Source organism: Salmo salar, chromosome ssa23 (genome assembly GCF_905237065.1).
Source record: "Salmo salar chromosome ssa23, Ssal_v3.1, whole genome shotgun sequence".
Lineage (NCBI taxonomy): Eukaryota > Metazoa > Chordata > Actinopteri > Salmoniformes > Salmonidae > Salmo > Salmo salar.
The window spans coordinates 24,142,401-24,168,143 of NC_059464.1; the positions used below are offsets into that span (position 1 = coordinate 24,142,401).

The 25,743-nt window shown below is 41.0% G+C and overlaps 1 protein-coding gene across 1 annotated transcript; it reads right to left on the reverse strand.

Annotated features, from left to right (window-relative positions):
• Positions 1–983: 983 nt before the first annotated feature.
• On the reverse strand, positions 984–25,527 carry LOC106584291 (cytochrome P450 2J2). Its single transcript, XM_014169365.2, has 9 exons — positions 25,191–25,527; positions 24,774–24,936; positions 3,953–4,102; positions 3,499–3,659; positions 3,075–3,251; positions 2,789–2,930; positions 2,526–2,713; positions 2,118–2,259; positions 984–1,593 (listed from the first exon to the last, which is right to left on the reverse strand). Exons 1-9 carry the CDS (start codon positions 25,371–25,373, stop codon positions 1,418–1,420), a joined length of 1,482 nt encoding a protein of 493 aa, XP_014024840.1. The 5' UTR covers positions 25,374–25,527; the 3' UTR covers positions 984–1,417.
• Between the last annotated feature and the right edge of the window lie 216 nt (positions 25,528–25,743).

Here is a 25,743-nt window from a genome sequence, read left to right on the forward strand (position 1 = left end):
TGATGCAGCCACCACCACGCTTGAACATCTGAAGAGTGATACAAATTTTTTTTCTGCAAAAGCTTTTGCAGTACATACCTTATTGCAAACATGATGCATATTAGGGACATTTGTATAATGTACAGACTTCCTTCTTTGCACTCTGTAATTAATGTTAGTAGTGTGGAGTAATTACAATGTCATTGATACATCCTCAGTTTTCTCCTATCACAGTCATTAAACTCTAACTGTTTTAAAATCACCATTGGCCTCATGGTTTCCTTCCTCTCTGGCATCTGAGTTAGGAAGGGTGCCTGTATCTTTGTAGTGACTGGGTATATTGATACCCTATCCAAAGTGTAATTAATAACTTCACCATGCTCAAATGGATATTCAATGTTTTTACCAATCTACCAGTAGGTGCCCTTCTTTGCGAACCATTGGAGAACGTCTCTGGACTTTGTGGTTGAATCTGTGTTTGAAATTCACTGCTCGACTGAGGGAACTTACATATAATTGTATGTGTGGGTTACAGAGATGGGGTAGTCATTAACAAATCATGTTAAACACTACTATTGCACACAGAGTGAGGCCATGCAACTTTGTGACTTGTTAAGCAAATGTTTACTCCTGAACTTATTTAGGCTTGCCATAACAACAGGGTTGAATACAAAACGACTCAAGACATTTCAGTTTTTCATTTTAAATTAAATTAGTTAACATTCTAAAAACATAATTCCACTTTTGACATTATGGGGTATTGTGTGTAGATCAGTAAAACAAAATATTTTAAATTCAGGCTGTAACGCAACAAAATGTGGAAAAAGTCAAAGGGTGTAAATACTTTCTGAAGCCACTGTAAATATTTAGTCACACAATTCATTTTGTGTATGGTTTCCTAGAAACATGGGGTGGTTCAGCTAACCCTTTGGCACGATTTCCCCACTCTCCCCTACTGACCATAACTAAACACAGGTCACTACTTTCAAATCAACCATTAGTCATTCACCTCTGCATATCTTTATTTGATACAAAGTACACAGTTGTATGACAGGGAAATCAATACTCTGTTCAAAAGTGTAAAAAAAAGAAAGAAAAAGAAACACCACAAACACTATGTTCAGTACGTATATTGAGAGAATCTATAATTGGACCTGGAAAATGTGTAATTTTAGTAAATCTGCATTAGTAAATTGCTATTAGTTCAATATTGAGTTCTCTATAAATTGCAGTTACCTGTAGTTGAATCAATAAAATACACAGTACAAAAAATATATTATTTCGTAATGATATCCTGTAGTCTACTTCTCTCTGTCTGGTGAATCTCAACACTCACAGCTGTTTCCTGCTTCTTCCAGCCAGCCATTGTTTGGAGACACCATGTGTTGCTCTATGTTTTGATCAGAGTGAGGGGGAAGTGGTCAATGTGAGGAGGTGGTCACCGTGGCAGGGCTCGGACCAGGAACTCCGCTGGGGAGTGAGTGAACCCCAGGACACCGTCCAAACTGGGCATGGCTCCAGAGACCGGAGACAAGGAGAAACGCTGGAGCAAGGAGGAGAAGAACAGGAACAGTTCCATACGAGCCAGATGCTCCCCCACACACGCACGCTTACCTGGAGAGACACACACATTTAATCTGAGGAGACACACACGCTTACCTGAGGGCGAAAGATGTGTGACTGACTGGGTTTGAATCATTTGTCAAAAGCTCAGGAGTGGCAGATACCCTAGTGGTTTGAGAGGCGAGCCAGCAACCGGAGGGTTCAACTGAACAAAATTTGTCTGGAAGTGAGCTGGCATCAAATTCTAGATGCTATTGCCTACCGTTGTGACCTTGAGCAATGCACTTAACCCCACAAAACAACAGCTCCCTGGGCACTCAGTGTGGCAGCCCCCCCACCTCTCCAAAAACCTGTATACGTGTATCTTTCGGACAGGTTGTGTTAAAAGCAGATGTCAAATTTCAGTTGGACTTTCTGTACATTTGACCAATAAAGGGATCTTAATGTTAAGTTTTCCGGTCACAGGCAAGGTTATTCATCACACAAGTTTGTAATGAAAACATGAAAACAAACCCACAGAGATCATAACCTAAGCAACGAATAATAAATGTTGTACGGATAGTTTGTTGTATGACCTGCTGAGAAAGGCAGGAAGGCATCTCTCCTTCTGAACTGTCCTTCAGAATCCAGGAAGTGCTCTGGGTTGAAAGTGTTTGGAGTTTCCCACTCGTCTTTGTCAAACAGCACCGAAGACAGGTTGGTGTTGACAACCGTCCCCTGAATAGCACAGAGATACTGTAACTCACAGACTGCCCACCTGCCCAGCAATGTGCAGAGCAAGACTATAGCTTATAATCAGTTGTAGCAGCCATATGGTTAAGTTGGTACATTAATGACTAACTGTACAAATCATCCATGGATTTTGGTAGCTATTGTTTGTATTCCGCTAGCCTTGAGAGCTGAATGTCACAAAAGTTCAGGGACAACAAGTATCATTCACTTGATACATGGAGGGACTCAGGAGTGTTAATGCTGTATCTTACCTTGGGTATGAAATATTCCCCAAGTTTCGTGTCTTTGCTGGCCATCTTGGGGAAACCCAGCGGCAAAATGTTTCCTATCCTCTGTGTCTCATGGATGACAGCGTCAGTGAAGGGCATGTTGGGTCTGTCAGCCATGGTGGGCTGGCGGGACTGTCCTATCACTCTGTCTATCTCAGCCTGGACCTTCTCTGGAGGGATAAAGGAGAAGGGATCAATCAATAGATTAAATCAAACACAGGGATGCTGTGGAAGAGTCGACTCACCCTGTATCTCTGGGTAGTTCATCATGTAGACCAGGACCCAGCGTAAGGTGGTGGCAGCGGACTCCATCCCAGCCTCGATCAGGTCCAGAGTACACACCACCAGGGTCTCTGTGTTGAAGCCAGCTTTAGGGTCCTCCTTCCTCTGAGAACGTTGAAGGAGAAGGTGGATTGGAATGTGGCAAAATAAAAGAAAACATGACTTGTCTGGTAGAAGTGGTTCGCTACATTCACGTGATGTGTGTCTTTGACCTTTGTCTTAGTGTTGGCTACTATTCTGGTACCATACCTTGTCAATCTCTGTGAGGTATGTGTCTATGTAGTCCCGGGGGTCCTCTGGATCCCAGTCCTCCTGATGCTTCTCTATCTCTGCCTGAAGGAAGTCGGTGATCTGTTGGTAGTTGGAGTGGATGGTCTGGTGGGGACCAGGCAGATATTTCATGATGTGTGGGAAGGCATCATACAGCTGGAACAGGGAGGGACAGAGTTACACATACAGATCAAACTACAGGAGAACAGTTATGTTTATTTTCCTGTTTATACTGTATGTGCATAATAGTTAAGATAAAAGGATAGGATTTCTCAGGTAATTCCCCAAAATAGTTTTGTGATGGACAGGGACATGAGCTCTGACCACTGAGAGCTAGGCTCTAAGTTTAACATCCCATCTGAAGGAGTTAAGACCATTAACCTGCCAACAACTTGACACCCACCTGAGCCCGAGCAGAGCCGGATAGTATCACAACCTCGTTGTCCAAGCGTAGGACCTTCTGGAAGGTTTCATCGCTGTACTCGAAGCGATGGCCGAACACCACACAAGAGATAATGTTCCCCACCGCGTTGTTCAGGATGTAGTGGGGGTTGAACCCTCCCCCTGACAGTAACACATACTGGCTATGCAAAGCTTGCATGGATTCTCTCATCAACTGTTGTCCTGCATGTGTCTTTATTATTTTATTATTAGTAAGTTAAGTATAAGTGGACCAAAGGCACATGAAGGTTACACGTATTCTATAGGGGACACAGTTGACATGATATATTGATAGAGTGTGTTCTCACAATGTTACGACAGAAATGTGTACAGTACATGTCTGGTGTATGTCTACAGTGCAGTGTTGTTATTTCTATAAAATAAAAAGCAGTAACCCTAACCCTAAATATACATACCCTGCTCCTCTCTGAAGGCCTCACACAGGAAGTTGCTCTCCAGCTGGATGTAGTGCTCCAGTCCCTTCTTCCCTTCTCCGAAGTATCGCAGGTGGGTATGGGCAAACTTTCTCTGGTTCTTCCACATGTGACCGTTGCTTAGAGTGATACCTGAAGCCAGAGGAGAGGTGGAGATTAAGAGCCAGGTATTGGGTGGATCTCAATAGTCTAAAATGTCCTTCATCTCCTTGTCTCCTTTCCCCCCACCTGCAGTGATAGGTGCATTGGGCAGGTGGAAAGTTCATTCCTGGTAGGCATCCTTTTTCAGCTATTTCAGATGAAGGAGAGGAAGCGAGGTAGGCAAGCATTTTTAGATTATTGACAATATATACAGTACCAGTCAAAAGTTTAGACACATACTCATTCAAGGGTTTTTCTTTATTTTCACTATTTTCTACATTGTAGAATAATAGTGACGACATCGAAACTATGAAATCATGTAGTAACCAAAAAGTGTTTGTGTTATATTTTATATTTGAGATTCTTCAAAGTAGCCACCCTTTGCCTTGATGACAGCTTTGCACACTCTTGGCATTCTCTCAACCAGCTTCATTAGGTAGTCACCTGGAATGCATTTCAATTAACAGGTGTGCCTTGTTAAAAGTTAATTTGTGGAATATCTTTCCTTCTTAATGCGTTTGAGCCAATCAGTTGTGTTGTGACAAGTTAGGGTGGTATACAGAAGATAGCCCTATTTGGAAAAAAACCAAGTCCATATTATGGCAAGAACAGATCAAATAAGCAAAGAGAAATTACAGTCCATCATTACTTTAAGACATCAGAAGGTAGGTCACTTTTATTAGAGTTAACTGCACCATTGCAGCCCAAATAAATGCTTCACAGAGCTCAAGTAACAGACACATCTCAACATCAACCGCTCAGAGGAGACTGTGTCAATCAGGCCTTCGTGGTCAAAATGCTGCAAAGAAACCACTACCAAAGGACACCAATAAGAATAAGAGACTAGCTTGGGCCAAGAAACACAAGCAATGGACATTTGACCAGTGGAAATCTGTCCTTTGATCTGATGAGTCCAAATATGAGATTTTTGGTTCCAACCACCGTGTCTTTGTGAGACGCAGAGTAGGTGAACGTGTAGCGGTATTTATTAGAGAGGGGTAAAGATAAAGATTTTGTTGGGGCGCCAGGCAGGTATTAACCATGCCGAAAGGAAAAGAGTAGAACAGAGAGAGTACCACTACCAGACCCACACACACGTCAGCAGAAGAGACTGCCTAGAGTGTTGCCTGTTAGCCAGTGGAGGGAAAAGAGAATACACACCCTATAAAACCCACATCACAGCACAGGGGTAACCCCACCAAGAATACCTCATATAATAATAATAATAATAATAATAATAATAATAATAATAATAATGGCAGAGCAATTGAACACCAACTTCATAGAAACAATTTACAAGAAAGAACCCAGTCATCAACAGAAGATTTGCAATAATCTGTATTATCTTCCAGGAGAGGAGTGCAGAGGGTATGAATGTGGGGGGTGTTCATAGACAAAACAAAGGCCTTAAAAATATCCACAATCTTCTCGGCCACATGTCATTAGTACACCCCACCTCAATACAATTCAAATAACAATCCACAACTTGCAAGTAACCTCCCTTTTAACTAAAATGTTGACCCAAATACTTCTGGCAGGGCAATAATAGTCAAGCTCTAATGAACATCAATGGGAGGTGCATTTGAAAAATAGAAAGTCTGTTGCAGGGTAAAGCACTGGAACGAGAGGGAAGAGAAAGAGAACAAGAGAGATCTTAGCTGTGGTCTTCAGGCTTGTAGTTGTCCTGTCTGACCCTCCGATGGTTTGTATGTCAAAGCTTCGCAACAATGTTGCTACTAATCCAGGTGATCCATAACAGCTCCTCCCCAGAGAACGGAAAGAGCTGTCTTTATTTCCTCCTTCCTTACTGCTGATGCGCTCTTAAAGTGGCAGCACACGGTGAAGGCTCCGTGCAGGATTTTGCCACAAACGGATGATCTCCGTATGTGTGGTTCCCACCACGAAGCATGGAGGAGGTGTGATGGTGTGGGGGTGGTGAAGGCTCCGTGCAGGATTTCGCCACTATATATATATATATATATATATATTTATATATATTTGGTCGTCTTACTACGATTTGCTTATGTCAAATGAGGTTTTTGGTTGAGAGCCTTGATACATTTTACTTATTTTCTCTCTCAATACCTGTTATAAGACTGGGAATATAATTATATACATCTGCAAGTGGTGCTTTTCTAATTTCAATTGCACACGGGATTCACTTTTAATTTTTTCTCTCTTTTTGCTGCTTCATCCACTAACACAAAATGCGCCTTTAAAGAGTTTGGGTTTAACACCGCACTCTCACAGACATACTGTGCGAAGAGAACATGTCCTATTTAGGCTTGTACCTTGTTTGGGGAGGTACTATCAAGGCTCTCAACCAAAAACCTAATTTGAAGTAAGCAAATCGTAGTAAGACGACCAAATATATATAAAAAATAATTGTCTAGTTGGATGATAAGACAACTTACAGCCAAGACCAAAAAATGACGTTCAGTGCCTTGCGAAAGTATTCGGCCCCCTTGAACTTTTTGACCTTTTGCCACATTTCAGGCTTCAAACATAAAGATATAAAACTGTAATTTTTTGTGAAGAATCAACAACAAGTGGGACACAATTATGAAGTGGAACGAAATGTATTGGATATTTCTAACTTTTTTAACAAATAAAAAACTGAAAAATTGTCCGTGCAAAATTATTCAGCCCCTTTACTTTCAGTGCAGCAAACTCTCTCCAGAAGTTCAGTGAGGATCTCTGAATGATCCAATGTTGACCTAAATGACTAATGATGATAAATAGAATCCACCTGTGTGTAATCAAGTCTCCGTATAAATGCACCTGCTCTGTGATAGGCTCAGAGGTCCGTTTAAAGCGCAGAGAGCATCATGAAGAACAAGGAACACACCAGGCAGGTCCGAGATACTGTTGTGGAGAAGTTTAAAGCCGGATTTGGATACAAAAAGATTTCCTAAGCTTTAAACATCCCAAGGAGCACTGTGCAAGTGATAATATTGAAATGGAAGGAGTATCAGACCACTGCAAATCTACGAAGACCCGGCCGTCCCTCTAAACTTTCAGCTCATACAAGGAGAAGACTGATCAGAGATGCAGCCAAGAGGCCCATGATCACTCTGGATGAACTGCAGAGATCTACAGCTGAGGTGGGAGACTCTGTCCATAGGACAACAATCAGTCGTATACTGCACAAATCTGGCCTTTATGGAAGAGTGGCAAGAAGAAAGCCATTTCTTAAAGATATCCATAAAAAGTGTTGTTTAAAGTTTGCCACTAGCCACCTGGGAGACACACCAAACATGTGGAAGAAGGTGCTCTGGTCAGATGAAACCAAAATCGAACTTTTTGGCAACAATGCAAAACGTTATGTTTGGCGTAAAAGCAACACAGCTCATCACCCTGAACACACCATCCCCACTGTCAAACATGGTGGTGGCAGCATCATGGTTTGGGCCTGCTTTTCTTCAGCAGGGGCAGGGAAGATGGTTAAAATTGATGGGAAGATGGATGGAGCCAAATACAGGACCATTCTGGAAGAAAACCTGATGGAGTCTGCAAAAGACCTGAGACTGGGACGGAGATTTGTCTTCCAACAAGACAATGATCCAAAATATAAAGCAAAATCTACAATGGAATGGTCTTGATGTGATTGGCCTGACTGAAACATGGCTTAAGCCTGATGAATTTACTGTGTTAAATGAAGCCTCACCCCCTGGTTACACTAGTGACCATACCCCCCGTGCATCCGGCAAAGGCGGAGGTGTTGCTAACATTTACGATAGCAAATTTCAATTTACAAAAAAAAAACAATGACGTTTTCGTCTTTTGAGCTTCTAGTCATGAAATCTATGCAGCCTACTCAATCACTTTTTATAGCTACTGTTTACAGGCCTCCTGGGCCATATGCAGTGTTCCTCACTGAGTTCCCTGAATTCCTATCGGATCTTGTAGTCATAGCAGATAATATTCTAATTTTTGGTGACTTTAACTTTCACATGGAAAAGTCCACAGACCCACTCCAAAAGGCTTTCGGAGCCATCATCGACTCAGTGGGTTTTGTCCAACATGTCTCTGGACCTACTCACTGCCACAGTCATACTCTGGACCTAGTTTTGTCCCATGGAATAAATGTTGTGGATCTAAATGTTTTTCCTCATAATCCTGGACTATCGGACCACCATTTTATTACGTTTGCAATTGCAACAAATAATCTGCTCAGACCCCAACCAAGGAGCATTAAAAGTCGTGCTATAAATTCTCAGACAACCCAAAGATTCCTTGATGCCCTTCCAGACTGCCTCTGCCTACCCAAGGACGTCAGAGGACAAAAATCAGTTAACCACCTAACCGAGGAACTCAATTTAACCTTGCGCAATACCCTAGATGCAGTTGCACCCCTAAAAACTAAAAACATCTGTCATAAGAAACTAGCTCCCTGGTATACAGAAAATACACGAGCTCTGAAGCAAGCTTCCAGAAAATTGGAACGGAAATGGCGCCACACCAAACTAGAAGTCTTCCGACTAGCTTGGAAAGACAGTACCGTGCAGTATCGAAGAGCCCTTACTGCTGCTCGATCATCCTATTTTTTTCAACTTAATTGAGGAAAATAAGAACAATCCAAAATTTATTTTTGATACTGTCGCAAAGCTAACTAAAAAGCAGCCTTCGCAAATGGAGGATGGCTTTCACTTCAGCACTAATAAATTTATGAACTTCTTTGAGGAAAAGATCATGATCATTAGAAAGCAACTTACAGACTCCTCTTTAAATCTGGGTATTCCTCCAAAGCTCCATTGTCCTGAGTCTACACAACTCTGCCAGGACCTAGGATCAAGGGAGATACTAAAGTGTTTTAGTACTATATCTCTTGACGCAATGATGAAAATAATCATGGCCTCCAAACCCTCAAGCTGCATACTAGACCCTATTCCAACTAAACTACTGAAAGAGCTGCTTCCTGTGCTTGGCCCTCCTATGTTGAACATAATAAACGGCTCTCTATCCACCGGATGTGTACCAAGCTCACTAAAAGTGGCAGTAATAAAGCCTCTCTTGAAAAAGCCGAATCTTGATCCAGAAATTATAAAAAACTATCGGCCTATATCGAATCTTCCATTCCTCTCAAAAATTTTAGAAAAAGCTGTTGCACAGCAACTCACTGCCTTCCTGAAGACAAACAATGTATACGAAACGCTTCAGTCTGGTTTTAGACCCCATCATAGCACTGAGACTGCACTTGTGAAGGTGGTAAATGACCTTTTAATGACGTCAGACCGAGGCTCTGCATCTGTCCTCGTGCTCCTAGATATTAGTGCCGCTTTTGATACCATCGATCACCACATTCTTTTGGAGAGATTGGAAACCCAAATTGGTCTACATGGACAAGTTCTGGCCTGGTTTAGATCTTATCTGTCGGAAAGATATCAGTTTGTCTCTGAATGGTTTGTCCTCTGACAAATCAATTGTAAATTTCGGTGTTCCTCAAGGTTCCGTTTTAGGACCACTATTGTTTTCACTATATATTTTACCTCTTGGGGATGTCATTCGAAAACATAATGTTAAATTTCACTGCTATGCGGACGACACACAGCTGTACATTTCAATGAAACATGGTGAAGCCCCAAAATTGCCCTCGCTAGAAGCCTGTGTTTCAGACATAAAGAAGTGGATGGCTGCAAACTTTCTACTTTTAAACTCGGACAAAACAGAGATGCTTGTTCTAGGTCCCAAGAAACAAAGAGATCTTCTGTTGAATCTGACAATTAATCTGGATGGTTGTACAGTCGTCTCAAATAAAACTGTGAAGGACCTCGGCGTTACTCTGGACCCTGATCTCTCTTTTGAAGAACATATCAAGACTGTTTCAAGGACAGCTTTTTTCCATCTACGTAATATTGCAAAAATCAGAAATTTTCTGTCCAAAAATGACGCAGAAAAATTAATCCATGCTTTTGTTACTTCTAGGCTGGACTACTGCAATGCTCTACTTTCCGGCTACCCGGATAAAGCACTAAATAAACTTCAGTTAGTGCTAAATACGGCTGCTAGAATCTTGACTAGAACCAAAAAATTTGATCATATTACTCCAGTGCTAGCCTCCCTACACTGGCTTCCTGTTAAGGCAAGGGCTGATTTCAAGGTTTTACTGCTAACCTACAAAGCATTACATGGGCTTGCTCCTACCTATCTTTCCGATTTGGTCCTGCCGTACATACCTACACGTACGCTACGGTCACAAGACGCAGGCCTCCTAATTGTCCCTAGAATTTCTAAGCAAACGGCTGGAGGTAGGGCTTTCTCCTATAGAGCTCCATTTTTATGGAATGGTCTGCCTACCAATGTGAGAGACGCAGACTCAGTCTCAACCTTTAAGTCTTTACTGAAGACTTATCTCTTCAGTAGATCCTATGATTAAGTATAGTCTGGCCCAGGAGTGTGTAGGTGAACGGAAAGGCTGGAGCAACGAACCGCCCTTGCTGTCTCTGCCTTGCCGGTTCCCCTCTTTCCACTGGGATTCTCTGCCTCTAACCCTTTTACAGGGGCTGAGTCACTGGCCTACTGGTGTTCTTCCATGCTGTCCATGGGAGGGGTGCGTCACTTGAGTGGGTTGAGTCACTGACGTGGTCTTCCTGTCTGGGTTGGCGCCCCCCCCCCTTGGGTTGTGCCATGGCGGAGATCGTTGTGGGCTATACTCGGCCTTGTCTTAGGACGGTAAGTTGGTGGTTGGAGACATCCCTCTAGTGGTGTGGGGGCTGTGCTTTGGCAAAGTGGGTGGGGTTATATCCTGCCTGTTTGGCCCTGTCCGGGGTATCATCGGATTGGGCCACAGTGTCTTCTGATCCCTCCTGTCTCAGCCTCCAGTATTTATGCTGCAGTAGTTTGTGTCGGGGGGCTAGGGTCAGTCTGTTACATCTGGAGTATTTCTCTTGTCTTATCCGGTGTCCTGTGTGTATTTAAATATGCTCTCTCTAATTCTCTCTTTCTGTCTTTCTCTCGGAGGACCTGAGCCCTAGGACCATGCCTCAGGACTACCTGGTATGATGACTCCTTGCTGTCCCCAGTCCACCTGGCTGTGCTGCTGCTCCAGTTTCAACTGTTCTGCCTGCGGCTATGGAACCCTGACCTGTTCACCGGACGTGCTTGTTGCACCCTCGACAACTACTATGATTATTATTATTTGACCATGCTGGTCATTTATGAACATTTTAACAATTTAACATCTTGACCATGTTCTGTTATAATATCCACCCTGCACAGCCAGAAGAGGACTGGCCACCCCTCATAGCCTGGTTCCTCTCTAGGTTTCTTCCTAGGTTTTTGGCCTTTCTAGGGAGTTTTTCCTAGGGAGTTTTTCCTAGCCACCGTGCTTCTTTCACATGCTTTGCTTGCTGTTTGGGGTTTTAGGCTGGGTTTCTGTACAGCACTTTGAGAATATCAGCTGATGTACGAAGGGCTATATAAAAATAAATTTGATTTGATTTGAATTTTGAATGGTTCACAAATAAACATATCAAGGTGTTAGAATGGCCAAGTCAAAGTCCAGACCTGAATCCAATCGAGAATCTGTGGAAAGAACTGAAAACTGCTGTTCACAAACGCTCTCCATCCAACCTCACTGAGCTCGAGCTGTTTTGCAAGTAGGAATGGGCAAAAATGTCAGTCTCTCGATGTGCAAAACTGATAGAGACATACCCCAAGCGACTTACAGCTGTAATCGCAGCAAAAGATTGGTCAGTTCTAATGTTGTCATTCTGTCTTCTTTTTAGTTTTTTTTCATGTACTTTTTCCAAGTATTCTACACCGTACATTATTACTCTGAGACAAGTTATTCTGGGGTTTTGGTCACTCTGCTTTTCCACACTATGCTCTAATGACAGGGTTGTATAATGGTGAGCTTTCAGTTTGGCCGAAATAATACGATCAAGTACATTTTGTGGAATATCAAAGGGGCTAACAACCATGTGAAGCGTAAGAGGATGCTGACATACGTAATTTGAATGAAAATTTTTCATTTCTACAAGAGACTCACTTGAGGACTGGTGAGCACTTTAGGATGCGTAGGGACTGGGTTGGTCAACTGTTCCACTAGTAAATCAAGAGGTGCTGCCATTTTGGTTGATAAATCTACTCCCTTTGTAGCTTCTTCCTAACCTTTGGAGGTGTACTTATGAGAGTATTGTTATTTCTGACCATTCACCATTAGTGCTTGACCTACAGTTTCCCCAGCAACCTCCTATGTGTTATCAATGGCGTCTTAACCCCATTTTACTCTCAGGTAAAGAGTTTATCAATTTAATTTCTTCTGAAATCACCCTATTCCTAGAAATTATTTCAACGCCAGGTATGTCCTGCTCTACCATGTGGGAGTCTCTCAAAGCATACCTAGGTGGCCAAATTATTTCTTATACAGCCAACAAAATCAAAGCTCGCTCTCAGCAGCTTTGAGACCTGAGTGAAGCCATAGCTACATTGGAAGAGAAGTATGCTACAGCTATTACCTCTGATCTACACTTGAAGTCGGAAGTTTACATACACCTTAGCCAAATACATTTAAACTCAGTTTTTCACAATTCCTGACATTTAATCCTAGTAAAAATGCCCTGTCTTAGGTCAGTTAGGATCACCACTTCATTTTAAGAATGTGAAATGTCAGAATAATAGTAGAGAGAAAGATTTATTTCAGCTTTTATTTATTTCATCACATTCCCAGTGGGTCAGAAGTTTACATACACTAAATTAGTATTTCGTAGCATTGCCTTTAAATTGTTTAACTTGGGTCAAACATTTTGGGTAGCCTTCCACAAGCTTCCCACAATAAGTTGGGTGAATTTTGGCCCATTCCTCCTGACAGAGCTGGTGTAACTGAGTCAGGTTCGTAGGCCTCCTCGCTCACACACGCTTTTTCAGTTCTGACCACAAATTTTCTATAGGATTGAGGTCAGGGCTTTGTGATGGCCACTCCAATACCTTGACTTTGTTGTCCTTAAGCCATTTTGGAAGTATGCTTGAGGTCATTGTCCATTTGGAAGACCCATTTGCGACCAAGCTTTAACTTCCTGACTGATGTCTTGAGATGTTGCTTCAATATATCCACATAACTTTCCTTTCTCATGTTGCCATCTATTTTGTGAAGTGCACCAGTCCCTCCTGCAGCAAAGCACCCCCACAACATGATGCTGCCACCCCCGTGCTTCACGGTTTGGATGGTGTTCTTCGGCTTGCAAGCCTCCTCCTTTTTCCTCCAAACATAAATGGTCATTATGGCCAAACAGTTAAATTTTGTTTCATCAGACCAGAGGACATTTCTCCAAAAAGTACCATCTTTGTCCCCATGTGCAGTTGCAAACCGTAGTCTGGCTTTTTTAAGGCGTTTTTGGAGCAGTGGCTTCTTCCTTGCTGAGCGGACTTTCAGGTTATGTCGATATAGGACTCGTTTTACTGTGGATATAGATATTTTTGTATCTGTTTCCTCCAGCATCTTCACAACGTCCTTTGCTGTTGTTCTGGGATTGATTTTCACTTTTCACACCAAAGTACGTTCATCTCTAGGAGACAGAACGCGTCGTCTTCCTGAGAGGTATGACCGCTGTGTGGTCCCATGGTGTTTATACTTGCGCACTATTGTTTGTTCAGATGAACGTGGTACCTTCAGGCATTTGGAAATTGCCCCCAAGGATGAACCAGACTTATGGAGGTCAAAAAATAAAATTCTGATGTCTTGGCTGATTTCTTTTGATTTTCCCATGAGGTCAAGCAAAGAGGCATTGAGTTTGAAGGTAGGCCTTGAAATACATCCACAGGTACACCTCCAATTGACTCAAATGATGTCAATTAGCCTATCAGAAGCTTCTAAAGCCATGACATCGTTTTCTGGAATTTTCCAAGCTGTTTAAAGGCACAGTCAACTTAGTGTATGTAAACATCTGACCCACTTGAATTGTGACACAGTGAATTATATGTGAAATAATCTGTCTGTAAACAATTGTTGGAAAAATTACTTGTGTCATGCACAAAGTAGATGTCCTAACCAACTTGCCAAAACTATAGTTTCTTAACAAGAAATTTGTGGAGTGGTTGAAAAAACAGTTTTAATGACTCCAAACTAAGTACATACAAACTTCCGACTTCAACTGTACATAAAGAACGCCAGCTACTCCAATCTGAATTTGATGAGCTTCTACCAGACAAGCTGAACAATTAATCTAACGAGCTCGATACAGAGTGTATGAATAAGGAGACAGGGCCAGTAAACTCCTTGCACATCAGATCCGTAAATCTGAGGCCTCACGTTTAATCCCACCAATAAAGACCCTGTCTGGTGCTACCACAGTTATGCATAAAGAAAGAAATGATCAATTCAAAAATTTTACTCTGAGCTATACACCTCTGAATCTCATCAAGACCCTTTGCTGATTGATTGATTATTTAATGGTCTGAATATGCCTTCAATTGATACAGACTCCCATTACTGTTTAGAAGAAGAATTTACACCTGAGGAGATTGCAACAGCAGTGTCCGCAATGAAAAGTGGTAAATCACAGGACGTTTTCCGGTCTGCTTTGCACATTCCTGTCTCGATTATTTGCAGAGTGCCTTAATACATCAAAAGCTACCGCCTAGTCTTTATCAGGCTTCAATTTCATTACTATTAAAGAAAAAACAAAGACCCCCTGGAATGTGGATCCTATAGCCCAATCTCGCTTTTAAACTGTGATTACAAAATCCTAGCCAAGCTCTTATCCACCCGTATGGAAGGCTCACTACACCAAGTAATACACTCTGACCAGACTGGCTTTATGAGAAATAGGCATTCGTTTTTCAATATTAGATGCCTTATGAATGTACTGTACTGTACTCCCCAGCGTCGGGGGACCCAGAGGTTGTGGTCTCGCTCGATGCGGAAAAAGCTTTTGACCGCGTTGAGTGGGACTACCTAATAGCTGCCCTTTATAGATTTGGCTTTGGCCCCAAATTCATTGCGTGAATAAAGATTCTTCACTGCTGATGACCTCCTTTTGTTTATCTCCAGCCCTGATTCCACATTACCACATGCCTTATCTATTCGTAAAAAGTTTGGATCAATCTCAGGGTTGCCTAGCTGCATCTAGGCAAGAGTGAGCTTTTTCCTGTAAATCAGGCTGCTTTAAAGTGCTCTTTTACAAGCTTTCAGTTTAGGATTGTCTGGGATCAATTCACCTACTTGGGAGTTAAAGTGACAAGGACATATTCAAATTTGTTTAAGGAAAACATTGTTGCTCTAGCAGACAGTTTGAAACAATCTTTTACTTTTTGTAAGTATCTACGTCTTTCTCTTATTGGAAGGATTAATGTCATTAAAAGGAATGTGTTCCCCAAATGTTTATATTTATTTCAATGTTTATCCTGTTTTATTCCAAAATCTTTTTTTTATTCACTGGATCAAACATTCATGTATTTTATTTGGGATGGCAAGGTACCACGGATTTGTAGAAAACATTTACATAAGCCTAAGGCATTGGGTGGTTTAGCTCTACCAAATTTTCAAACATACTATTGGGCTGCAAATTTCAGAACCCTTTTGTACTGGCTGCAGACCGATCCTACTGGCCCAAGACCACTCTGGGTCCAGATGGCGTCTGAATCGTGTAAACCTGCTGCACTTTCTTCTGTGTTGTGCTCGTCTCTCCCAGTGTCCCTAGGCAAAAGGTTGAGTGTGTAAAGCAGTCTCTTAAAATGTGGAATCAGTTCCATTTAGCCTTTGAGGCTTTTCTCTATCAGGCCCAATCAATCAGAACATGTTATTCATTGGGACTCTCCTCTCTAGCCCAATTATTCTTTGATGATACATTTGCCTCTTTTGCTCGGCTACAGGAAGAGTTCAACCTCCCCCAATCCTACTTTCGTCCGCTATCTTCAGACTAGGAACTTTGTCAGAGCTAACACACCTGAATCTCCCCATAGGCCTGCGAATACAGCTGTAGAGAGCATCTTTGAGCTAAACAAGCTTCCTAGTGGTGCAGTTTCAGATGTACATGCAATCATTAATGACTTACAGAACCCTTCTTTGCTGCCTTTAAAGACTCAATGGGAAAAGGATTTGGGGGAGGAACTTGGGGAGACACCTGGGAATCTGTGCTGCACAGGGTACATTCGTCCTCTTTTAGCACTAGACACAGCCTCATTCAATTCAAGGTGGTTCACCGTATCCACTGGTCCGGGGCCAAACTTGGAAGAATATTCTCTGATTTTGATCCTACCTGTGTCCGATGTAAAACGGAACCAGCCACACTGTATCATATGTTTTGTGGCTGTCACATATTTAAATGTTTCTCTGATATATATGACACTGTTATAGATGCGTCTCCCATTAAAACCCTTTTTGGAGTACTGCTCATCAAGAATTCAGTTGGACACTGTTGCTTATACAACTCTTTTAGCTAGATGGCTAATACTCCAGAACTGGAAGTTGGCAGTTCCCCCATCTTATAAATATTGGGTGGGAGATGGGTTGTGCTCTTTGAAATTAGAAAAAATGTAATTCAATACAAGTGGGAATCCCAAACTGTTTTATGAGGCCTGGGTTCCATTCCAGTCTTACTTTGAACAGTCCATCCTCTGATGGCATTCTTATTAAAACAAAAATAACTCTGTATTTGACACCCCTGTGACTTAAGGGTTGGATGAGCATTTCTTTGTGGGGTTTTTTGGGGGGGAGGGGGGTGCATTAAGGTTGATGATGTGCCTATTGATTCTTATTGGATGTGACTTGTGGATGCCTTGTTCATCTTGCCCTGTCAGAGACTAAAAGGTGAGCTTGTTTTGCGCTGTTTTTTTTATTTTTGTTTACACCTACATTAAAAGAAAGCATTGTAAACTTTATTTTTCATCCAGTGGATGGTCGGTCTGTGGCCATGACTGTCTGTGAGTGTGAGTGGTTGCATTTCTTCACCCATATCCCTTGTCTGTTTACAGGAACAATGGTGAGATGTCCACTCTGTCCCTGTACTACAGATTGCACTTTAACCTTTGTAGCCTTCTGCTCGGTGTGTTTAACTTGTCTAAAGTATGGTATCTTTATAGCTAGTCTTTTTTATTTTTTCTAGTTGTATATTATTTATATTGTTTTGTGTTGTCTTATGTGTGTAAAACTGAATAAACAGAGTAAAAAAACCCACCCTCTGTGTTCTGTTAGACAATTAACCATTTATCCACATTATAGCAGGGGGTGTAAAGCCATAACACATACATTTTTTCTGCAGCAGACTATGACCGATAATGTCAAAAGCTGCACTGAAGTCTAACAAGACAGCCCCCACAATCATTTTATCGTCAATTTCTTTCAGACAATCATCAGTCATTTGTGTAAGTGCTGTGCTTGTTGAGTGTCCTTCCCTATAAGCATGCTGAAAGTCTATTGTCAATTTATTTACTGTGAAATAGCATTGCATCTGGTCAAACAATTTGTTTTCCAGAAGTTTACTAAGGGTTGGTAACAGGCTGATTGGTCGGCTATTTGAGCTAGTACAGGGTGCTTTACTATTCTTAGGTAGTGGAATGACTTTAGCTTCCCTCCATGCCTGAGGGCACACACTTTCTAGTAGGCTTAAATTGAAGATGTGGCAAATAAGAGTGGCAATATCATCTGCTATTATCCTCAGTAATTTTCCATCCAGATTGTCAGACCCCGGTGGCTTGTCATTGTTGATAGGCAACAATCATTTTTTCACCTCTTTCAAACGGACTTTACGGAATTCAAAAGTACAATTCTTGTCTTTCATAATTTGGTCAGATATACTTGGATGTGTAGTGTTAGCATTTGTTGCTGGCATGTCATACCTAAGTTTGCTAATCTTGCCAATGAAAAGGTTATGCAAGTAGTTGGCAATATCAGTGGGTTTTGTGATGAATGAGCCATCTGATTCAGTGAATGATGGAGCCGAGTTTGCCTTTTTCCCCAAACATATCATTTAAGGTGCTCCAAAGCTTTTTACTATCATTCTTTATATCATTTATTTTTGTTTCATAGTATAAGTTATTTTTCTTTTTATTCAGTTTAGTCACATGATTTCTTAATTTGCAGTACGTTTGCCAATCAGTTGGGCTGCCAGACTTATTTGCCATAACTTTTGCCTCATCCCTCTAAACCAGGTATCCCCAAACTGGAGTTCGCGTACCCCCAGGGGTACGTACAATGCCGTCGGGGGTACGCCAAATATTTTTTTGTTTTTTATTCTCACATTTTCAAACAGTCCATTTATATTTTCCAATGGGGCTATACATTTGGGTGAGGTTTTTTTCTTGCCTGAGTAGCCTCGTTTCACTGCCAAATATTAAATGAAACCATCTAGTGTTCAGCGAAATAACAACACAATGTCAAATACAGGTAGCCTAGTCAAATAATTAACCTGTTGAGGACCCCTTCCCGCTCTGATCCCGGTACCGGGATTTATTGACAAGATACCATGGCGGGAAATTCAAAACTGCAAGAATCTAATAATTTCAATTTCTCAAACAATCAACTATTTTTCACCATTTGAAAGATAAATATCTCCTAAATCCAACCACATTGTCCGATTTCAAAGAGGCTTTACGGCGAAAGTATAAAGTTAGGTTATGTTAGGAGAGTACATTGAAAATAGCTGTGTGTAATGTTTTGTCAATTCAAAGACAGGCGTCACCAAAAGCAGAAAACCAGCTAAAATTATGCACTAACCTTTGACAATCTTCATCAGATGACACTCCTAGGACATTATGTTATACAATACATGCATTTTTTGTTCCACCAAGTTCATATTTATATCCAAAACAGCATTTTACAGTGGCGGTGAAATTCAGATTTTTTTTTCCCTCAAATGCTTCCGGTGAATCAGCGTTACAATTTACAAAATTACTATTCGAAAACATTGGTAAATTATAATATTGTCATTCAAAGAATTATAGATTAACATCTCGTAAATGCTACCGCATTGCCAGATTTCAAAATAACTTTACTGGGAAATCACACTTTGCAATAAACGGGGTGCTATGCTAAGAACAATAGGCTAGGATATACAGGTTAGCACCATCTTGGAACCATCTAATATCAATAATACTATTGTAAATAATCCCTTACCTTTGATTATCTTCATCAGAAGGCACTTCCAGGAATCCCAGGTCCACAACAAATGTGGTTTCTTTCGACAAAGTTAATAATTTATGTCCAAATAACTCCAAGTTGTTCCATGTTGTTAGCGCGTTCAGTAGGCTCCTCAAAATGTAGGGCGGGGGGGAAAAGTCACGACGAAAAGTAAAAAAAAAAATCTATTTACGTTCGTTGAAACATGTCAAACGTTGTTTAGCATCAATCTTTAGGGCCATTTTTAACGTGAAACATCAGTAATATTTCAACCCGACCTCTCCTGTGTCTTGAAAAACGTTTTGAAAAATGTCTCGCCTCACATGAACGCGCATGTGCGCGCAATAATGAAGTGAGGACATCCCAGGGACGTCAACTTCTCTTCCTTGTCATCCGGTCTCTGTTCATCATAGACGCTTCAAACAACTTTATAAAGATCGTTGACATCTAGTGGAAGCCGTAGGAAGTGCGAAATGAATCCTTTGTCACTGTGTGATCTATTAGCAATGACTCGAAAATAGTACAGCCACAAAATTCTCATTTCCTGCTTGTATTTTTCTCAGGTTTTTGCCCGCCATATGAGTTTTGTTATACTTACAGACACCATTCAAACAGTTTTAGAAAATTAAAGTACTGGACAGCTTTGTGACATCAAATGAACTTTGGTGGTCAAGATGTGTTGGTATCTGTACTGATGGCGCAAAAGCCATGACAGGGAGACATTGTGGAGTGGTAATGCTCGTGCAAGCAGTTGCTCCCAACGTCACTTGGGTACACTGCAGCATCCACCGAGAGGCTCTTGCTGCCAAAGGAATGCCTGACAGCTTGAAAGACATTTTGGACACCACAGTGAAAATGGTTAATTTTGTTAAAGCAAGGCCCCTGAACTCTTGTGTATTTTCTGCACCATGCAATGATATGGGCAGCGACCATGTAACGCTTTTACAACACACAAAAGTGCGCTGGTTATCAAGGGACAAAGTATTGACATGTTTTTTTTAAATTGAGAGACGAGCTTAAAGTTTTCTTTAATGACCATAATTTTCACTTGTCTGACAGCTTGCATGATGATGAGTTTCCCACACGACTGGCCTATCTGGGTGATGTTTTTTCAAGCCTGAATGATCTGAATCTAGGATTACAGGGATTCTCCGAAACTATTTTCAATGTGCGGAACAAGATTGAGGCTATGATTAAGAAGTTGGAGCTCTTCTCTGTCTGCATTAACAAGGAAATACACAGGTCTTTCCATTTGTGTAAAAATGAACTCAAGCTAACGGACAATGTCAAATGTGATATAGCGAAGCACCGGAGTGAGTTAGGTGCGCAATTACTCAAGTACTTTCCCCGAAATGGATGACACAAACAACTGGATTCGATATCCCTTTCATGCCCTGCCTCCAGTCGAGGACCGATATCTTACCGATATCTGAACAAGAGAGCCTAATCGAAATTGCAACAATTGGTTCTGTGAAAAATGTATTTAATCAGAAACCACTGGCAGATTTCTGGATTGGGCTGAGCTCAGAGTATCCTGCCTTGGCAAATCGCGCTGGTAAGACAATGATGCCCTTTGCAACCACGTACCTATATGAGAGTGGATTCTCGGCCATGGCTAGCATGAAAACTAAATACAGGCACAGACTGTGTGGAAAATAATTTAAGACTGAGACTCTCTCCAATACAACCCAACATTGCAGAGTTATGTGCATCATTTCAAGCACACCCATCTCATTAACATGTGGTGAGTTATTCACAATTTGATGAACAAATAAAGTTTTATATGTAAGATGGCTAAATAAAGAGCAAAATGATTGATTATTATTATATTATTATTTGTGCCCTGGTCCTATAAGAGCTCTTTTTCACTTCCCACGAGCCGGGTTGTGACAAAAACTCACTCATTCTTATGTTTAAAAATGTATCTTATTGTGTATGTGTGACAGGCTTACAATGATAGTAAAAAACTACATTTGAGAGTGCGCTGACCCTGGTGCTAGAGGGGGTACGCAGCTGGAGTTTGAATGTTTGAAGGGGTACGGGACTATAAAAAGTTTGGGAACCACTGCTCTAAACCATACCATTTTTCAATTCCTCATCAATCCAAGGGGATTTAACAGGTTTTACAGTCATTTTCTTAATGGGTGTGTGCTTATTAGTAACTGGAATGAGCAATTTCATAAATGTGTCAAGATTAGCATCTGGTTGCCCTCATTACACCCCACAGACCAGCAAATATTATTTACATTATCAACATACGAATCACTACAAAATTTATTGTATGACCTCTTATACACTATATTAGGCCCAGCCTTCGGAACTTTGGTTTTCCTAGATATGGCTACTATATTGTGATCACTATATCCTATGGATTTGGATACTGCTTTAAAGCAAATTTCTGCACCATTAGTAAAGATATGATCTATGCATGTTGATGATTTCATTCCTGTGCTGTTTGTAAATACTCTGGTAAGTTGACTGACAACCTGAACCAGATTGCAGCCACTGGTTACAGTTTGAAGTTTTTTTTGGAGTGGGAAGCTTGATGACAGCCAGTCAATATTTAAATCACCCAGAAAATATAGCTCTGTTGATATCACATACATTATCAAGCATTTCACAGATATTACCCAGTATGGTGGCAAAAGTGCAAGATTATGTTATAAAAACTTTTATTGCATCAAATGGTTATTTTATTTCAACGGAATAGAGTATTCTTAACTTCTCAGGGCTACGTGGGACGCTAGCGTCTCACCTGCGGGACACACTATTCAACAGCCAGTGAAATAGCATGGCGCGAAATACAAAACAGCAAAAATCTCATCATTTCATTTTCTCTAACAATCAACTATTTTACACCATTTTAAAGATAAGACTCTCGTTAATCTAACCACATTGTCCGATTTCAAAAAGGCTTTACGGCGAAAGCATAAAATTAGATTATGTTAGGACATAAACTTCACAAGAAAAACCACACAGCCATTTCCCAAGCAAGGACATGCATCACAAAAACCAAAAGTACAGCTAAAATATTCACTAACCTTTGATGATCTTCATCAGATGGCACTCATAGGACTTCATGTTATACAATACATGTATGTTTTGCTCGATAAAGTTCATATTTATATCCAAAAACAGCATTTTACATTGGCACGTGATGTTCAGAAAATGTATTCCCACCAAATTTACAAAAATACTCATCATAAACGTTGATAAAATTTACAACAGTTATTGAAAGAATTATAGATACACTACTCCTTGATGCAACCGCTTTGTCAGATTTCAAAATAACTTTACGGAGAAAGCACATTGTTCAATATTCTGAGTACATAGCTCAGCCATCGAAGCAAGCTATACAGCTACCCCGCCAAGTTCTGGCATCAACAAAACTCTGAATTAGTATTATAAATATTCTCTTACCTTTGCTGATCTTCGTCAGAATGCACTCCGAGGACTCCTACTTCCACAAGAAATGTTTGTTTTGTTCAAAATACTCCATATATATATCCAAATAACTCCATTTTGTTCGTGCGTTCAGATCACTAGAGACGAAAAGTCTCAGTACCAGAGACGAAAAGTCAAATAGTTCCATTACCGTTCGTAGAAACATGTCAAACGTTGTTTACAATCAATCCTTAGGGTCTTTTTAACATAAAACGTCGATAATATTCCAACCGGACAATAGCGTATTCACTCAAGAAGAAAAAGAAGGAGGGGCGCGCTGGCGGGCTCGCGCATCACCAAGTCCTTTGTCCATAGGCAGTCCACTCATTGACTGAGGTCCTATTTTCTGCCCAGTAACAGGAAAAGGATGAAACATGTTTCTAAAGGCTGGTGACAGCCAATGGAAGCCTTAGGAAGTGCAACATGACCCCACAGACACTGTAGTTTCGATAGGGATTCAAAAGAAGAACTACAATTCTCAGATTACCCACTTCCTGGTTGGATTTTTCTCAGGTTTTTGCCTGCCATATGAGTTATGTTATACTCACAGACATCATTGAAACAGTTTTAGAAACTTCAGAGTGTTTTCTATCCTACTAATAATATGCAAATATTTGACTCTGGGCCCGAGTATTAGGCAGTTTACTCTGGGCACGCTTTTCATCAGAAAATGAAAATACTGCCCCCTATACCTTATAAAGTTAACTATTGTGTGTGTGTTCTACTAAGGATGGGCCTCTGGGAGATAACACTGACAGGAGATTTACGATGTCGTTTGGGTGATAACACCTAAAGAGCATGAGTTAATATTTCTTTTCTAAACCGTACCAGGGAGAGATGGTTCCAGTTTGGAATCGGCGGGCCAGACACTGGTCTATAAAATGAAAACTGTTGACACAGCAGATACTGTCTGCTATGTATTATAGGTATCTTTCATACAGATCTTAACCTTGTGACCCATTCTATATATCTGTTGTTCATCATGTAGGTTGAAAGGGGTGTATCTTGGCTATAAAAGACCTTTGTACTTTTGTCTCATCACTCTCAATGAATCATCAGAGACGGTGATTCATCGACCAGCCATCGCTATTGCAAAGCTCTCACTATTAAAGATTTAGTTTAAGTATAACTCTAACTTGTGTGATAAGTTTGTCTCTCCTCATTTGATAGTAAAGAAATGAACCACCACACCAGTTACTGACTGTTGGCACTTGGTGGTCTATAGCAGCTTCCCACAAGAATAGGCTTAAGGTGAGGCAGATGAACCTGTAGCCATTTTACTTCATCAGTGTTTAACATGAGATCGTCTCTAAGCTTTACAGGAATGTAGTTCTGAATATAGACCGCAACACCGCCCCCGTTGGCATTTCTGTCTTTTCGGTAGACGTTATAACCATGTATTGCTACCACTGTATCATCAAAGGTATTATCTAAGTAAGTTTTAGAGATCAGAATATGAATGTCATCTGTTACAAGCAAGTTATATACTTCATGGACCTTGTTTCTCAGGCTGCACATGTTAACATTGGTTATTTTTAGCACTTTTCTGGTTTGCTTGAATGTTTTTAATGCTTTACTGGGAAGCTTATCAGAAGTAGACTTGCACATGTTATTTATATTGGAGCTGATAGTGAAGGGTGAGCTGCACACAGTGGTCTGCCTACTAGGGCACACCACCTAAATGCTAACAGTATAACTGTTGGACCGCAGAGTGAAGGAAAAGCAGCCAACAAGTCCTCAGCATAAGTGTCCTTCAAGACTGTTGGAAAAACATTCCTCATGAAGCTGGTTGAGAGAATGCCAAGAGTGTGAAAAGTTTTCATCAAGGCAAAGGGTGACTACTTTGAAGAATCTGAAATATATTTTGATTAACACTTTTTTGGTTACCACATGATTCCATATGTGTTATTTCATAGTTTTGATGTCTTCACTATTATTATAGAATGTATAAAATAGTAAAAAATAAAGAAAAAACCTTGAATGAGTAGGTGTATCCAAACTTTTGACTGGTAATGTACATAATGCAGAATTTTCATATCTGACATATTTATCCTCTCCAAAAAAGCAACAGGAGTATATTCTAGTGCTCACAGCCTTACTCACTGGAGCCTGGCCAGGTCAGAAGTGGTGCACTATGTAGGGAATAGGGTGACACTCACTCACCAATGCCTTTGAAGGTGACATGAAACAGAGGGACAATGGGCCGGTCATAGAAACTGTCCAGTTGGTTGACCAGAGCTTCCTTCACCATCTTATACCCTGAGATAAACACTACCCTATCACTGCCTCGACGCAGGCTGAACACTGGACCATAGTCCTTAGCCATCTGCAGGGAAGGAAGGAATGGTGGTGACACATTTATTAAATTTTTATAAAAAATTGAACCTTTATTTAGAGAATCCCAATTAAGACCACAGTTTATTTTTCAATTGTGCCCTGTGTAAAACACACCACATGCAAGTCAAATCTGTGTCAATGATTTCACTGCACTAGTAAAGATATAGTGTTGGTAACATAAGTCATTAGTAATCAAATATTACTGATTAATATTAGCAATGATTATATGAGTATTTATCTGACCTTGTCAATGGTCTTGAAGTCGAGCCCTGTGAAGACATTACCCAGGAAAGGTACAGACCAGGGTCCAGGGGGGAAGTTAGTTGGAGTTCTGTTTCTGACGATGTCCACCACCAAGAGAAACACAAAGATAAACACCAGCCAGCCCTTCACATCGAAACAGTCCAATACCGCCAGCAGAATCATGGTGAGAACATCTGTTTTTGCAGATACTCTCTCTCTGTCTTTCTCTCTCAGTAGCCTCTCTCTCTCTCTCTGTTTCTGTCTTTCTCTCTCTCTGAAGCCCTCCTCTTTCTGTCTCTCTTTCTCTTAGCAGCCTCTCCACTATCAAGCCTATCCTTAGCAGTGGTAACTATAAGAGTCAGTGACAAGGATGAAAACGAGGCTGCTCGACCATTAACTTGTGGTCTCAGGAGGAGTGTTGTTCTGTAATGGGGCCCCTTTCAGAGTTTCTGAGAAAAACAAAGGAATACCAGACACGCAGGAGAGGGAGCACGAACTTTCTCCCTAACATGCACTTTTGTTAATTTTTTCAGAAGCTGTAAAACTAGCAGTG